Source organism: Malus domestica, chromosome 10, assembly GCF_042453785.1.
Source record: "Malus domestica chromosome 10, GDT2T_hap1".
NCBI lineage: Eukaryota > Viridiplantae > Streptophyta > Magnoliopsida > Rosales > Rosaceae > Malus > Malus domestica.
Window position 1 is genome coordinate 35,943,628 of NC_091670.1, and position 14,537 is coordinate 35,958,164.

At 39.1% G+C, this 14,537-nt stretch overlaps 3 protein-coding genes across 3 annotated transcripts; 2 read left to right on the forward strand and 1 right to left on the reverse strand.

The window, feature by feature from the left end:
* The first annotated feature begins 5,903 nt into the window (after positions 1-5,903).
* LOC103446155 (berberine bridge enzyme-like 22) lies at positions 5,904-7,211 on the forward strand. The gene has a single exon (XM_029109287.2). The coding sequence runs from the start codon at positions 5,910-5,912 to the stop codon at positions 7,209-7,211; it is 1,302 nt and encodes a 433-aa protein (XP_028965120.2). The 5' UTR covers positions 5,904-5,909.
* A 1,362-nt stretch (positions 7,212-8,573) lies between these two features.
* Positions 8,574-10,157, forward strand: LOC103446156 (berberine bridge enzyme-like 22). The gene has a single exon (XM_008385231.3). It carries the CDS (start codon positions 8,574-8,576, stop codon positions 10,155-10,157), a length of 1,584 nt encoding a protein of 527 aa, XP_008383453.1.
* Positions 10,158-10,892: 735 nt separating this feature from the next.
* LOC103446157 (probable protein phosphatase 2C 62) lies at positions 10,893-11,761 on the reverse strand. The gene is made up of 4 exons (XM_029109288.2): positions 11,756-11,761; positions 11,506-11,581; positions 11,108-11,262; positions 10,893-10,994 (listed from the first exon to the last, which is right to left on the reverse strand). Exons 1-4 carry the CDS (start codon positions 11,759-11,761, stop codon positions 10,893-10,895), a joined length of 339 nt encoding a protein of 112 aa, XP_028965121.2.
* Positions 11,762-14,537: the final 2,776 nt, after the last annotated feature.

Here is a 14,537-nt window from a genome sequence, read left to right on the forward strand (position 1 = left end):
GGAAAAAAAATATATACACTCAAAAGAGTTTTACCCATTAATTCAAAGGGTTGCAAACAAAAGTTAATACGTCGTTTTAATTTTCCTTTGCAGAACTTGCTCACTGACCATTGATTGTATTTTAAGAAAATGTTCAAACGTTCTATACAGACACAAGCATAATTCTTTATAACTGATATCATTAATAAGGAAAATTTTTATTTCTGTTTTAATGTTCTTTAATTTGCTTCCCGTTAATTTGTTTTTACATATTTTAGGACAAAAAATTAAAGTATAAATGAAGCAGCTAACAGAAGTAAAAATATTGGAGGGGAAGCAAATCATGGCTCACCTTCTAACATTTGCAATAGTGTCTCTCTTCTCAGTTTCTTCTGCAACATATGACCTCATCCCGGAATTGAATTTTTATAGTTGCGTTGGCTTCCATTCGACAGGATCCTTAACCAACGTAAGCACATTTTTGTTCGATCATCATTCCCCTTCATTTTCGTCTGTCTTTGAGTCCTCCATCCAAAACCTCAGATTCAACAGCACCAATCAGAAGCTTCAATACATCATCACACCCTATCTATACGAACACGTGCAAGCTGCCATCATTTGTAGCAAAATACATCGCTTCCTGTTTGAAATGGTACCAGGCATATCGATTAGGTTGATAAAAAAGGATTGAAACTTTGAGCAAGGGTTTGAAGAAATTTGTTTCTTTCAAGAGAGAGAGGGAAGAGCAAGAGTCGATGTATTTTTCATATGTCTCAAAAGACAAATTACAAAAGAATATATCTTTTTACAGCCAGTCTAAAATCAGATCCTACATCTAGGAACCTAGAACTCCTCTCCGACCATAAATGGTTATTGGAGGATATCATCCATCCACTTGGAAGAAGATGGGAAGGCTCAGTCCAATTAACAAGACAAAAGAAAGAAAAACACCAGCTGTAACTTTCTTAAACTAGTAAAAGAAACTAGCCGTTGAATTTCAATGGCTACTCCTGATTTAGTAAAGTCTTAATTTCTTCACATTTCACAGCTCCTTTTTGATTTCATCTGCAGGTTTAGCTTCTGCAGGGTAACTTCTAAAGCAAGAATGCAGCTTAATTCTCAACAGCCTCTCCTAAGCTGCATACTGGCTTTACTCCTAACTTCATCCTCAAGTAATTGAATCGATCTTTAGGCAAAGCTTTTGTAAATATATCTGCCAACTGCTCTTCACTTCTGCAGTACTTCACATCAATGGATCCTTGCTGCAATGCTTCTCGAATAAAATGATATTTCCTGTTTATGTGTCTGGTTCTCTGATGAAAAACAGGATTTTTTACCATCGATATTGCAGACATGTTATCACAAAACAATGGTGTTGCATCAGCTTGCAATTCACCAAAATCATCCAAAACAAATCTTAGCCAGATGGCTTGAGCTGTTGCTCCTGCTGCTGAGACATACTCAGCTTCTGCAGTTGACAATGCAACTGTGTTTTGCTTGACTGAGGCCCATGAAAATGTACCACTACCAAAACTGAATGCATACCCGGATGTGCTCCTACTGTCATCTTCACTGCCAGCCCAATCTGAGTCACAAAATCCAATCAAAACAGCATCCTTGTCCCTTGTAAATTCAATGCCATAGCTGAGAGTACCTTGAATGTATCTAAGAACTCTTTTAGCTATTCCCATGTGCTTCTTCGTGGGACCATGCATGAACCTTGATAGCAAACTGGTTGCATACATTATATCAGGCCTAGTTGCAGTTAAATATAGCAAACTGCCAACTATTTTCCTGAACAACCCTTCATCAGTCAACTCACTTCCATCAACTTTCTTCAGTTTCTCACCTGTTGGTAGAGGTATTGTCACTGACTTACAATCCTCCAGACCAAACTTTACAAGTAAGGACTTTGCATATTTGCTTTGATGAATAAAAACCCCTCTTTCAGTTTGTAGAACTCCCATTCCCAAGAAATGATGTAAGAGTCCTAAGTCAGTCATCTCATATTTCTGCATCATGTCTCTTTTAAACTCACTGAGCAGTGTATTGCTACCTCCAGTGTATACTATATCATCAACATATATAGAGACTATGATCATATTTCCTTCATCATCAGTTCTAGTGTATAAGGTAGCCTCACTTATGCTTCTTTTGAAATTGCAGTTTGTGAGATAAGTGTCAATCTCACTGTACCAGGCTCTAGGAGCCTGCTTCAAACCATAGAGAGCCTTCTTCAACTTATAGACCTTGTGACTTGCATTTTTTACTTCAAAACCCTCGGGTTGCTCAGTGTAAACCTCCTCCTCAAGCACTCCATTTAAGAAGGCTGACTTAACATCTAGTTGGAACAATTTCCAACCCTTTTGTGCTGCAAGTGCAATCAAAGTTCGAATTGTATCCAACCTTGCCACTGGGGCAAAGGTTTCATTGTAGTCAATACCAGGTTTCTGAGCATATCCTTTTGCCACAAGTCTAGCCTTGTGTTTTTGAACTGATCCATCGAGATTCAGTTTGGTTTTGAACACCCATTTGACTCCTATGACAGGCTTGTCTGCAGGTCTTTCCACCAGCTCCCAAGTTCCATTCTTCTCAATGGTTTCAATCTCAGAATTCATTGCTTCCTTCCATGCATTGTCTTCAATGGCTTCATGATAAGTTTCAGGTTCAATAATGGTCATGTTACATCTTGCATAAATGTCCTCCAAGCTTCTCAGCTTTACTGGTGTATTGCTTGGTGTTGAGCTTTGACTTGTACTGGCAATGTTGCTTCCAGGAACATGTTCATCATCTGAGATTAATTGAGTAGGATTTGAAGAGTCAATACTATGAGGTTCATGAAAATGTTCTTCAGTTTCTGTCATCTCAGTGTTTTCATTTCCAATAGTGAGAGGTATGTAGACAGATTCATCTTGCTTGCTTTGCCAGTTCCAGGTCTTATTCTCATCAAACACTACACTCCTTGAGAGAATAATCTTCTCTGTTTGAAGATTATAGATTCTGTAACCTTTTTCACAACTGCCATACCCCATAAAAATTCATTTGCTTGCTTTGTCATCAAACTTCTGTCTAAGCTTGGATGGAATGTGACTATAACAGATACATCCGAACATTCTCATGTGTTTTACACCTGGCTTTCTTCCTGTGAAGGCTTCAAATGGAGTCTTGCCCTTTACTGAGATTGTAGGACATCTATTTTGCAGATATACTGAAGTTCCAACTGCTTCAGCCCAGAAAATCACAGGAATGTTCTTCTCAGCCATCATAGATTTTGCCATTTCACAAATGGTTCTATTTCTTCTCTCAGCAACTCCATTTTGCTGAGGAGAATATGCTACTGTCAATTGCCTCTCCATTCCAGTGCTGGAACAGAAGTATGAGAATTCATGGGATGTATATTCACCTCCTCTGTCACTTCTCAGCTTCTTGAGCTTAAAACCACTTTGTAGTTCCACAAGGACTTTGAATTTTTTAAACACATTGAACACATCAGATTTGTTTCTAAGAAAGTACACCCAACACATTCTTGAGAAATCATCTATGAATGTTATGAAATATCTGTTGCCACCAATGGATTCATTCTGCATTGGTCCACAAACATCTGTGTGTACCAGTTCTAATGGATTACTAGCTCTCCAAGCTTTCTCTTTATCAAATGGTTCCCTATGCATCTTCCCAGACACACAACTCTCACAGATTTCTTTCATTTCAGATAGTTCAGGCAAACCAAGCACCAACCCTTCTTTCTGCATCCTTTTCAGACTTGCAAAGTTCAAGTGACCTAGCCTTTTATGCCAGATCCAAGACTCTTCTTCAATTGATGCTTTTCTGGCCACTGGATTTATAGATTCAAGAGACAATGGAAAGCATCTGTTCCCTGTCATTACTACCTTGGCTACCACATTCCCAAGGTTGCTGTCATCGAAGATCACAGCCATGTTGCCTCCAAACAGAACATAGTAGCCGTGTTCCATCATTTGACCAACACTCAGCAGGTTTTCATCTAATCCTGGAACCAACAGGACTTCATTGATGTATCTCTTCCCATGCTTTGTATTTACTACCAGTGTTCCCTTGCCTGTTGCTTGAACCAAATCTCCAGTCCCCATTTTAACTCTACAAGTCACAGATCTGTCAAGATTCAATAGAAGAGACTCTTGAGAAGTCATGTGATTGCTGCAAGCGCTATCCACAAACCACACAGATTTATCTTGTTCTATTGATGCTGAGTGACAAGCATAGAACATTGTACCAGTGGTTACATCTTCTTCCTTGGCACAATTAGCCACTTGTCTGTTGTTATCACAGTCTTTTGCCATATGACCAAACCTATTGCACTTTCCACACTTAGCTTTTCCTTTATATCTACACACACCAAAATGGTATTTCTCGCAGACTTGACACTGTGGTTTCACACCACTTTGACTATTACTCCCTTGCTTGTTCTGTGGATTGAACTTATTGTTCCAACTTCCTCCAGAGTTGTTGTTCCAGTTTGATCCACTGGTATTGCTCCAGTTCCCATTCTGAGACCAGTTCTTCCCCTTTTTATATTGAGTCCATTTTGAGTTTGTCTTATACTGAGAGCCTTTGAAATTTCCATTACTGCTTCCGTTTCCTCCAACCTTGAGACTGCTGAAGGCCCTCTCTGTACCAGTGTATTTATCTCTTTCATCATGCAAGTCTTCTCTTTTATCATAGACTTTCACTGAGGCTAGGACTTCTTCAACTCTAATACTGTCCAGATCTCTGGTTTCCTCAATGATTGACACTATGGACTTATATCTCCTATTTAGACTCATCAACAGCTTTTGAACAATCCTTTTTTCGGTTACATCTTCTCCTAGAGATTTCAGGTTGTTTACTATCTCAAAGAACCGAGCCAAATAGTCATCCAGAGATTCAACATCATTCATCCTTAAATATTCAAAATCTGCTCTAATGGCTTGTAATTTCACTGCTCGTACCTTTTTATCTCCTCTGAACTCTCTTCTCAAGATTTCCCAGGCACCCTTTGCAGTCTTCTCATTTCGGATTCTGGGAAAAAGCTCATCAGTGATTGCACTTTGGATGAGACTCAACGCCTTGGCATTCTTGATCCTCTCCTCCTTTGTAACAACAGGAGCTTCAACCGGAATGTTTTCCGTCTCGCTTTCTCCTTCTTCCTCAGAGCCTTCTTCTCTGGGAGTTTGTTGTTCAGGTAACCCAGCTTCAACCACATCCCATAGATCGTAGGCTATGAGAATGGTTTCCATTTTAATGGCCCAAAAATCGTAGTTTGATCCATTAAATTGTGGTGTTCGTAAATCACCACCAGATGTGCTCGATCCAGCCATTTCTTGAGCTAGAATACGAAGAGTCACAATAAAAGAACCACCTTTAAGGTTTTCTGGTTTTTTTCGGAGTTGGATTTCTCTCACAGTATAACACCCTTTCTTCGGAATCAGACCAATAGCTCTGATACCATGTTTGAAATGGTACCAGGCATATCGATTAGGTTGATAAAAAAGGATTGAAACTTTGAGCAAGGGTTTGAAGAAATTTGTTTCTTTCAAGAGAGAGAGGGAAGAGCAAGAGTCGATGTATTTTTCATATGTCTCAAAAGACAAATTACAAAAGACTATATCTTTTTACAGCCAGTCTAAAATCAGATCCTACATCTAGGAACCTAGAACTCCTCTCCGACCATAAATGGTTATTGGAGGATATCATCCATCCACTTGGAAGAAGATGGGAAGGCTCAGTCCAATTAACAAGACAAAAGAAAGAAAAACACCAGCTGTAACTTTCTTAAACTAGTAAAAGAAACTAGCCGTTGAATTTCAATGGCTACTCCTGATTTAGTAAAGTCTTAATTTCTTCACATTTCACAGCTCCTTTTTGATTTCATCTGCAGGTTTAGCTTCTGCAGGGTAACTTCTAAAGCAAGAATGCAGCTTAATTCTCAACACTTCCAGGTCAGGATTCGAAGCGGGGGTCACGACTATGAGGCCCTCTCTTACAAAGCTGATGTACCCTTCATCATCATCGATCTCTTCAAGCTTAATAAGGTTAAAGTCAATAGCAAAGAACGCACTGCATGGGTTCAATCCGGTGCAACACTTGGTGAGCTTTACTACCATGTTGCCAATAAGAGCAGAGGAAAACTTGGTTTCACAGCCGGTGTTTGCCCTACTATTGGTGTTGGTGGACATATCAGCGGCGGAGGTCAGGGCGTGTTGATGAGGAAATTTGGGCTTTCAAGTGATAATGTTGTGGATGCAATCGTGGTCACCGCAAATGGAGGTATTGTTGACAGACAATCGATGGGGGAGGACTTGTTTTGGGCCATTAGAGGAGGTGGAGCTGCAAGCTTTGGAGTTGTACTTGAATGGAAGATCAAGTTGGCTCCGGTTCCTCCGAAGGTCACGGTTTTCACAATCCCCAGAACCCTAGAACAAAACGCAACCAAATTGGTTCACAGGTGGCAAGCCATTGCATCCAAGTTTCATAAAGATCTGTTCATAAGAGTCATTCTTTTTGTGGGAAAAGGTTCCAATGATGGCAAAACAATCCAGGCCAATTTCAATGCCTTGTTTCTTGGCACCATTGATCAACTAGTCCCATTGATGAAAAAGAGCTTTCCCGAGTTGGGTTTGAAGCCTGAGGACTGCAAGGAGATAAACTGGATTCAATCTATTTTCTACATTAATGGTGAGAACCCAGGGCAGCCATTAGAGCTTTTGTTGGACAGAAACCATGTGCAAAAGGGCTTTTTCAAAGCCAAAAGTGATTTTGTGACAAAACCCATCTCAGAAAAGCACTTAGAAGCCATATGGAAGGTGATGCAAGACGGTGAGGCTCCTGGTATAATGATTTGGGATCCTTATGGTGGAAAAATGGCTGAGATTTCAGAAGATTTTACTCCATTTCCACATAGAGCTGGAGTCTTGTACAACATTCAGTACTTCACGAAGTGGTTTGAGGGGGGAGCTTTGGCTGAGAAGAAGCATTTGGAAGGGATCAATAGGGTTTACAACTTCATGGCTCCATTTGTGACCAAAAACCCTAGGACTGCATATACTAACTACAGGGACTTGGACATTGGAAGAAATATCAAAGGAACTTTGGAGGAAGCAAAGGTTTGGGGTGAAAAGTATTTCAAAGGAAATTTTGAGCGATTAGCCAAGATAAAAGGTAAGGTTGATTATGAAAACTTCTTCAAGAGTGAGCAAAATTTTGTGCCAACTTAAGAGTTGTTTGATTTTAGAATTAAATTGACAAATTTTAATAAGACCCACCCTCCATCCTTTTTGCTGTATTTTTTTTTAATGGGATAGGGGGTGAGTTTGATTGGCACGCCTGATATGGCTCTCAAGTCACTTAACTCAGCATTGGGCAGAGAGGGCTTAGCAAAGCCCAATCCAGTTGTCAGATCTAGCAAGGCCTAATGAGAAGATTAGACCAACATATTTGAACAAGGAACGATTCCGCAAGATTAATGAATGGGATAACAATCCTTATAATCATGATTCAGTTTTAGGTCATGATATTCAATGTGGTTAAAAATCTTTTCCAGTCAAAACTCTAATGACGCTAAATAAAAAGACTAATTGACTTGATGATGAGAATAACTTTTTACCGAAACTCGCTTATATTTAAGACAATTAAAATTATCACAACAAAAACCTACATGGCACTTAAATAAATGTGTACGACATAGAAGAACAATGAGAAACATATAAAATAGTGGATCAGTAATGTGGACAACTATCAACCCCTTGTATGCTGGCGCATCACGTTTGAAAATGTCAGCATATATGACCCTTTCAACACATGTTGATCCTAGAAGCCTAGAACAGAGGGATCGAGTCAGGCATTTTCACCCTCGAAGAGAGAATGAGAGCTAGCCGGTGCATTAAACTATATATGATGAAGATTTCGTTCTAGATGGAGCTTTGTAATTAGTTGTCTTGCAACCATGCAGAACTCAAAGCATATGGAAGTCCCACATGCATTAGCCCATATATTTTGCCAATTTGCACCAAGTGGAATTGGCTACTATACTTCATTGCTAAGAATGAATTCAGTTGGCTCTTTCAACTAGTGCTTAACTATGAAAAGTGACAAAAAATTAAAACAGTCATTAGCTTTTATATGCTTATTTTTTTTACTTATCATCAAATCATAATTTGACATTGAAATAGTTAAATATTTTATAAAATAAAATTAGGTAACTTGCGTCTCAACACATTATTGATTACAATTTCCACAAGAAAATGGCAAGAGTAACTTCAAATGCCGAGTGCCGACTAAATTATAGGCTAGGGATAACTTTGGTTTTAATGTGGTAGATGATAGATATTCTCAATTCACTCCATCGGAATCATCGCTTTCTTTGGTTGTGTTCCTATATACGCAGCGGATGAGCAGAAGTAAAAACAAGCCGAATTCAGCATATCGAATAGCTAGTTAGGTTAAATATTCCACCCTCACCAAGAAAATATACCACTCAAAAAAAAAAAAAAAAAATATATATATATATATATATATATATATATATATAGCCAAACCACACGCTCATCAAAATCTAAATGCCTAAATTCCTGAAACAGATGGAGTTCATTGCACTACTAGCTTCTTTGCTCTTGGTCTCAATTCCTTCGGTATCTTCTGTTTCAATCAGTGGTGAAATTTTCAGTCAGTGCATGGCAGACTACAGCAAAATTTCTGATCAAAACATTCACACCTCAAACTCTTCTTTGTATTCATCTCTTTTGCAATCTTCCCAGCAAAACCCTAGGTGGTTAAACTCCACATCGAAGCCTCTTCTCCTTGTCACACCTTCCCATGAGTCTGAAATCCAAGCCGCTGTTCTTTGCAGCAGGAAACTTGGCCTGCAAGTCAGGGTTAGAAGTGGAGGACATGACTATGAAGGCCTATCTTACCTCTGCAAAACCGCATTTATCATCATTGACCTCATCAATCTCCGTTCCCTCAAGGTCAACCTTGCAGATGAAACAGCTTGGGTGCAGTCAGGAGCCACACTTGGTGAGCTTTATTATAGCATTGCCATGAAAAGTGAGGTCCATGGATTTCCAGGAGGTTTGTGCCCTACTGTTGGGATTGGAGGGCACTTCAGTGGAGGTGGGTTTGGAACCCAAATCAGGAAGCATGGCCTAGCAGCTGACAATGTCATAGATGCTCGGTTAATTGATGTGAATGGAAGAATCCTTGACAGAAGAACAATGGGTGAGGATTTGTTTTGGGCCATTAGAGGAGGTGGGGGATCAAGTTTTGGGATCATAGTTTCATGGAAAATCAAATTGGTTCAGGTTCCAAAAATTGTGACGGGTTTTACATTTGACAAAACCCTAGCCGAAGGAGCTACCAGCCTTGTTCACAGGTGGCAATATATTGCAGACAAATTTCATGAAGATCTTTTCATCAGAGTCATAATTCAGAAAGTGGGGAGTGGGAATCAGAAAACGGTTCAAGCATCTTTCCAATCACTGTTTCTTGGTAAAATTGACAGATTAATCCCACTGATTAAGCTGAGTTTTCCAGAGCTGGGATTGCAGGCAAAAGACTGCATTGAGATGAGTTGGATCCAATCTGCCCAGTATTTTGCTGGATTCCAAAAAGACCAGCCCTCAGATGTATTGCTATCTAGAAATCCCCTCTGGAAGATGAATTTCAAGGCTAAATCCGACTTCGTGAAGAACCCAATACCCGAATCGGGACTCCAAGGGATTTGGGAGAGGTTTCAGCAGGAACAAAATGTGTACATGATTTTGGATCCATATGGTGGCAAAATGAATGAGATCTCAGAACATGAAATCCCATTTCCTCACAGAAAAGGTAATTTGTTCAACATACAGTACATAGTGAAGTGGGATGGAAGTGGAGTGGAGGAAACCAACAAGCATATCCACTGGATAAGAATGCTTTACAGATTCATGAGCCCTTATGTTTCTAGGTCCCCAAGGGGTGCCTATATCAATTACAAGGACCTTGATTTGGGTGCCAACGTGCAAAACACAAGCTACTTGGAGGCAAGTACTTGGGGCACAAGGTACTTCAAGGGTAACTTCAAGAGGCTGGCACAGGTGAAGAGCAAGGCCGATCCAGATAACTTCTTCAGGAATGAACAAAGCATCCCTCCTCTTCCTTCTTTGTTTGAAATCACAGAGGTTTGAAACAAATGTTTCTTCAGGTTCAGGTGAATTCCCTGTCTATTCAATGCCAGGCATAATGAGTATAAGGACCTCAAAAAAACTCTTTTGTGTCCTCTTTCTATGAAGAAATCAAGTGCTTTTTCATATGCAGATATCAAGTAAAAAAAACATAAACAAAAAATCCCACTCAGTAAGCTTATATGGATCAACCAGCATGTGAATAGTTAGTCATTAGAAAAGTTAATATTTTCTTACCAAACAGTACCGAGCAACATAAGTCTTGTAAGATTTCCTAAAGTGAAGGATTAGTGGCTAGCATTTTCTTTTAAGAATCATCTGGTATGTCAAGCCACATATGTTAGTATCATAAAACTGAAAAATCTTGACCTTAAGTATCAACTTATTAGGTGATAGACAAACGTGCATTCAATTTATGTTGGCTATTGGGCTTCCCAACCCAAGTGTAATCATTGGGCTTAACACGTAGACAGTCTAATGATATCATTGTTAGAATGTGAATATCCGCTTACTACGCCAATTAACCACAAGGGAGAAGGCCTAAAAAAATTTCGACACTTGGTGCAAAACTTCCATTGCTAATCTGGAGAAAATTAGAAATTACTCTTCCTAACAGACCTAGTTTAAAAATTCAAATACTTGCACATCATACAAGGAAACATTGACAATGTCAAACTCAGTACAACTGAAAGTATGACATATTTAGTGAAAGACAACAACCATGCAGGAGATATCGTCTCAGCTTTTCCTAGATAAGGCTTCTTTAATCAACTCCTCAGCTGCTTCTTGAGCATCATCCAACTCTTCAATGCAATCGTAAGCCTCTTGGTTTGACATCACCTGCATAAACACAACAAAAGGTTTCAAGCATTTGGAAGGACGAGTACAAGTAAATACATTATCTTATCGAAATGTTAAAACCTTTAAGAAATTAAAGAAAATGCTAAGCTTACTTTCCACAATCCATCACTTGCCAAAATGATGAAATCTGTTTCAGCGTCAACCTTCTTTACTGTTATATCTGGTTCTGAAGTTATGTGCTCCTTTAGTTTTCGATCCCCAAATGCCCTTGTCATATCTAATTGGCCATCAGCACGTGGAATATTTCCTAAAATCATTATGAATGTTAGAAGACTAGCCAACTGGTAATACATCAGACGAAATATACGCAAATGTTGAAACATATAAAACAACAACAACAACAAAGTCTTTTCCCACTAAGTGGGGTCGGCTATTAAATGTTGAAACATATCATTAACAATTATCGCCAGGAGGTCCTGTACAGAAAATTTCAACTCAAATATAGGACCATACCAATTGTTTGAAGTGTAAAAACTTGTGCACCAAGTACCTGGCCTTTTTAACATAAAACCACCTCTGCTTTCAACAGCATCTTTCTCTCCTTGCGGATCATGATCCACAGTTATCTGTTTTTGCTAAACCATCTCTACCAAAATTTTGAACATTAATCACCATACACACCCTCATTAAGAAAACTTTACCTCCACTATGAAGTCAAGTAATTGTAGTTAACACGAATTCAAGCATAATTAACATAGCAAAAAACGCACTGAATCACATATAGAGAAGGACATACGTACCTTCATCTTGTTTATGTAAGATGTAATCTGAAAATCAACAAGTTACTAGGATCACAGATATAACAAATATAACTACAATAAACCAATCAAACAATTAAAGGGAAATAAACTTATCTTCCAAAGCGGAGGAAGAAGAAGCCATGACTGCTAGGGTTTCAAGGAGGAACTTCTACACTCTAGCAGCCGAGAGTCCTTGTGCACAGAAATAGGGTTTTGCACTAGAATAGGATAATGTTGTGAGTGCAGGGACCTCCTAATATATAGACACTCATCCCTTTAATCCGGCCTATTAACTGATTAAAGGGATATTCCAAATCAATTAGGATTTCATTATAGTCCTAAATGGTAACAAATTCTTTGTCAACTAAATAAGGTTTTCATAATTAATTGCACTAAATAAGGACTCCTAACCTAACCAAATAAGGCTCCATAATTTTCTCAACTATTAACACGGATTGACCAAGTTACTGTATGTCAAGAAACAGTGAGCACATGTTCTTTGACACTCACAACTTACAGTTTAGTAATACCGCTTTTGGAGAAAGTCTTGTATTCTGCAGCAAAAGCAACAACTAAGCATGCAAGGCATCGTATTGAGAGGATTCATGCAGTTCAAGACATCTGCAAGATTTTGTACCTTTACTTTGTGGGAGTCCTCGTCAAACTTCAAGCTTGGATCCCTTCTCTGCAAGTAAAGACTACTACGTCAGCATAAGGTACGCAAACTGCTACCGTGCATGCATGCAAGTGACACTACAGCATAATAGTTTAAAATAGCTAAATCGTGCAATATGCCCAATCAAACTCAGATTCGTCAATAGATTACAATCAAATTTTTGATGAATTAAATTCTTTGGTGCAGGGCTCACAAAATCAAGCCAAGGAGGCTCAACAAGATGGATATTGGCAGCAATCTGAGGAGTTTTATTTAACGCCTATGCAGCCACCACCGCATACCCCACAACAATTCCAATCAAATTCAAGTATGTCCATGGATAGTGATCAAATTCTTCAAGTACTAACCTCTTTGACGCAGGACCAACAAAATCAAGACAAGAAGTTGGATAAATTGATGAGTCAAATGGGAGAGATTATGGAATTCATGGTACAAATTCAAGAGCAAAGTGAACTCTCCAGCTCAACTGTTGAAAATTCGAAGGAAGATTTTGAAATCCACGATGCTATCACTTTGGAAGGTGACATGAAGGATGAAGCTATCCCAGAACTATCCAAACACAGCCCGAACATGGATGAATTGCTGCTGCAAGCAGAAGAGGAGGAGGACGACCTGGGCAGTTTAGAAGAATTCTTGCTGCAAGCTCCTCAAATCCCTATGTCATCCAACTCAGGTGAGGAAGTTCTAAATCCACTTCATTCTAACATTATTTCACCAAATGTCCTTTTTCCTTGTAGGTTTTTGATTCCAAATATCAAAGAGAGTGAAAAAGACATTGTGGAAGCTCTTCCAAAGGTGCAAAGTGATATCCCAATTCTTGGTGCACCAAAACAAGTTCCCAATGGTATTGAAACGTTCAAAGAACCTTGCACACCAAGAAAAGAGATTCAAGAAAATGAAGTGGTTGAAGCATATCAAGAATACATCCAAGAGGCTGTGCATGAGACAATCAAGCCCAAAGTAGTTGAGTTTGATAACACGGGACAAGCCACAACCATCATAGTAAACCTGGCCAAGTTCAAAGTCTCGGAAATGTTCAAAGATGTGGTGTTTGTCATTGAGTTTGTGTCGGAAAAAGAAAGTAAGCCATCTTCTCCAATTTTAATTTTAATTTATACTAACATGTTTCTGATTTTGATGATTCAGGCACCCACTCTTGAATTTAAACCATTGCCGAATCATTTCAAGTATTACCTCCCATTAAAAGATAAATTCCATGCTTTGGAGCCGAAGGGAGTTTAAAGGAAAGATTCGTCCGACTGCGGACGTTAAAGCAAGCGCTTCTTGGGAGGCAACCCAAGCATTCAACTTACACCCTTATCTTTACTGCTTTCATTTTGTTTTGTTCAGTTAGTTGTGTTATTTGGTTGATTTATGTGAGTTTGTGTTATTTAGTTTAAGTGTGGGGGAAGGTTAAACAAAGTCTTTTTACATTGATTTACATATTTTACATTGATTTAAAAAAAAAAAAAAAAAAAACACACCTAAAAAATAAATAAATAAATAAAATAAAATAAAAAATAAAATAAAAAAAAAACATAAAAGTAAAAATATTTTACAATGATGTGTAAACTAATAGCATTCATTGGTCAGGTGGTGCTTCAGTAGTCGGCGGGGCCACGGAAGGAGGAGGTATCGGAGGTTGATCAGTTGGAGCTTCACTACGCGGTGCCGCCCCAGAAGACGAAGGCAGATGCGGTTGGAACAAACCCACAAACCTTCGGTGATCAAGTAAAATCTGACCATCATTTTCCTGCAGTTGGTCAATTTTCCTCTTCATGTTTGTGGCATAATTGTGTGCAAGCTTGTGCAATTGTTTATTTTCATGCTTGAGTCCTCTAACCTCCTCTTTGAGACTCTGTATTTCAGCCACCAACGATTCGACGTGACAGGTTCGAGCAAATAGGCGTTGGGCCATGTTGGACACAGAACCCGCACACTGCACGCTAAGAGCCAGAGACTCCTTAACCGCCAATTCATCAGACCGTCTAGCGAGCAGTCTGTTATCTCTGGGGGTGACAAGGTTCCGGGCCACCACCGCAGCTGTCATTTCATTTTTCATCACCGAATCCCCCACGGTAAGGGGACCGGTAGGGGATATGAAGG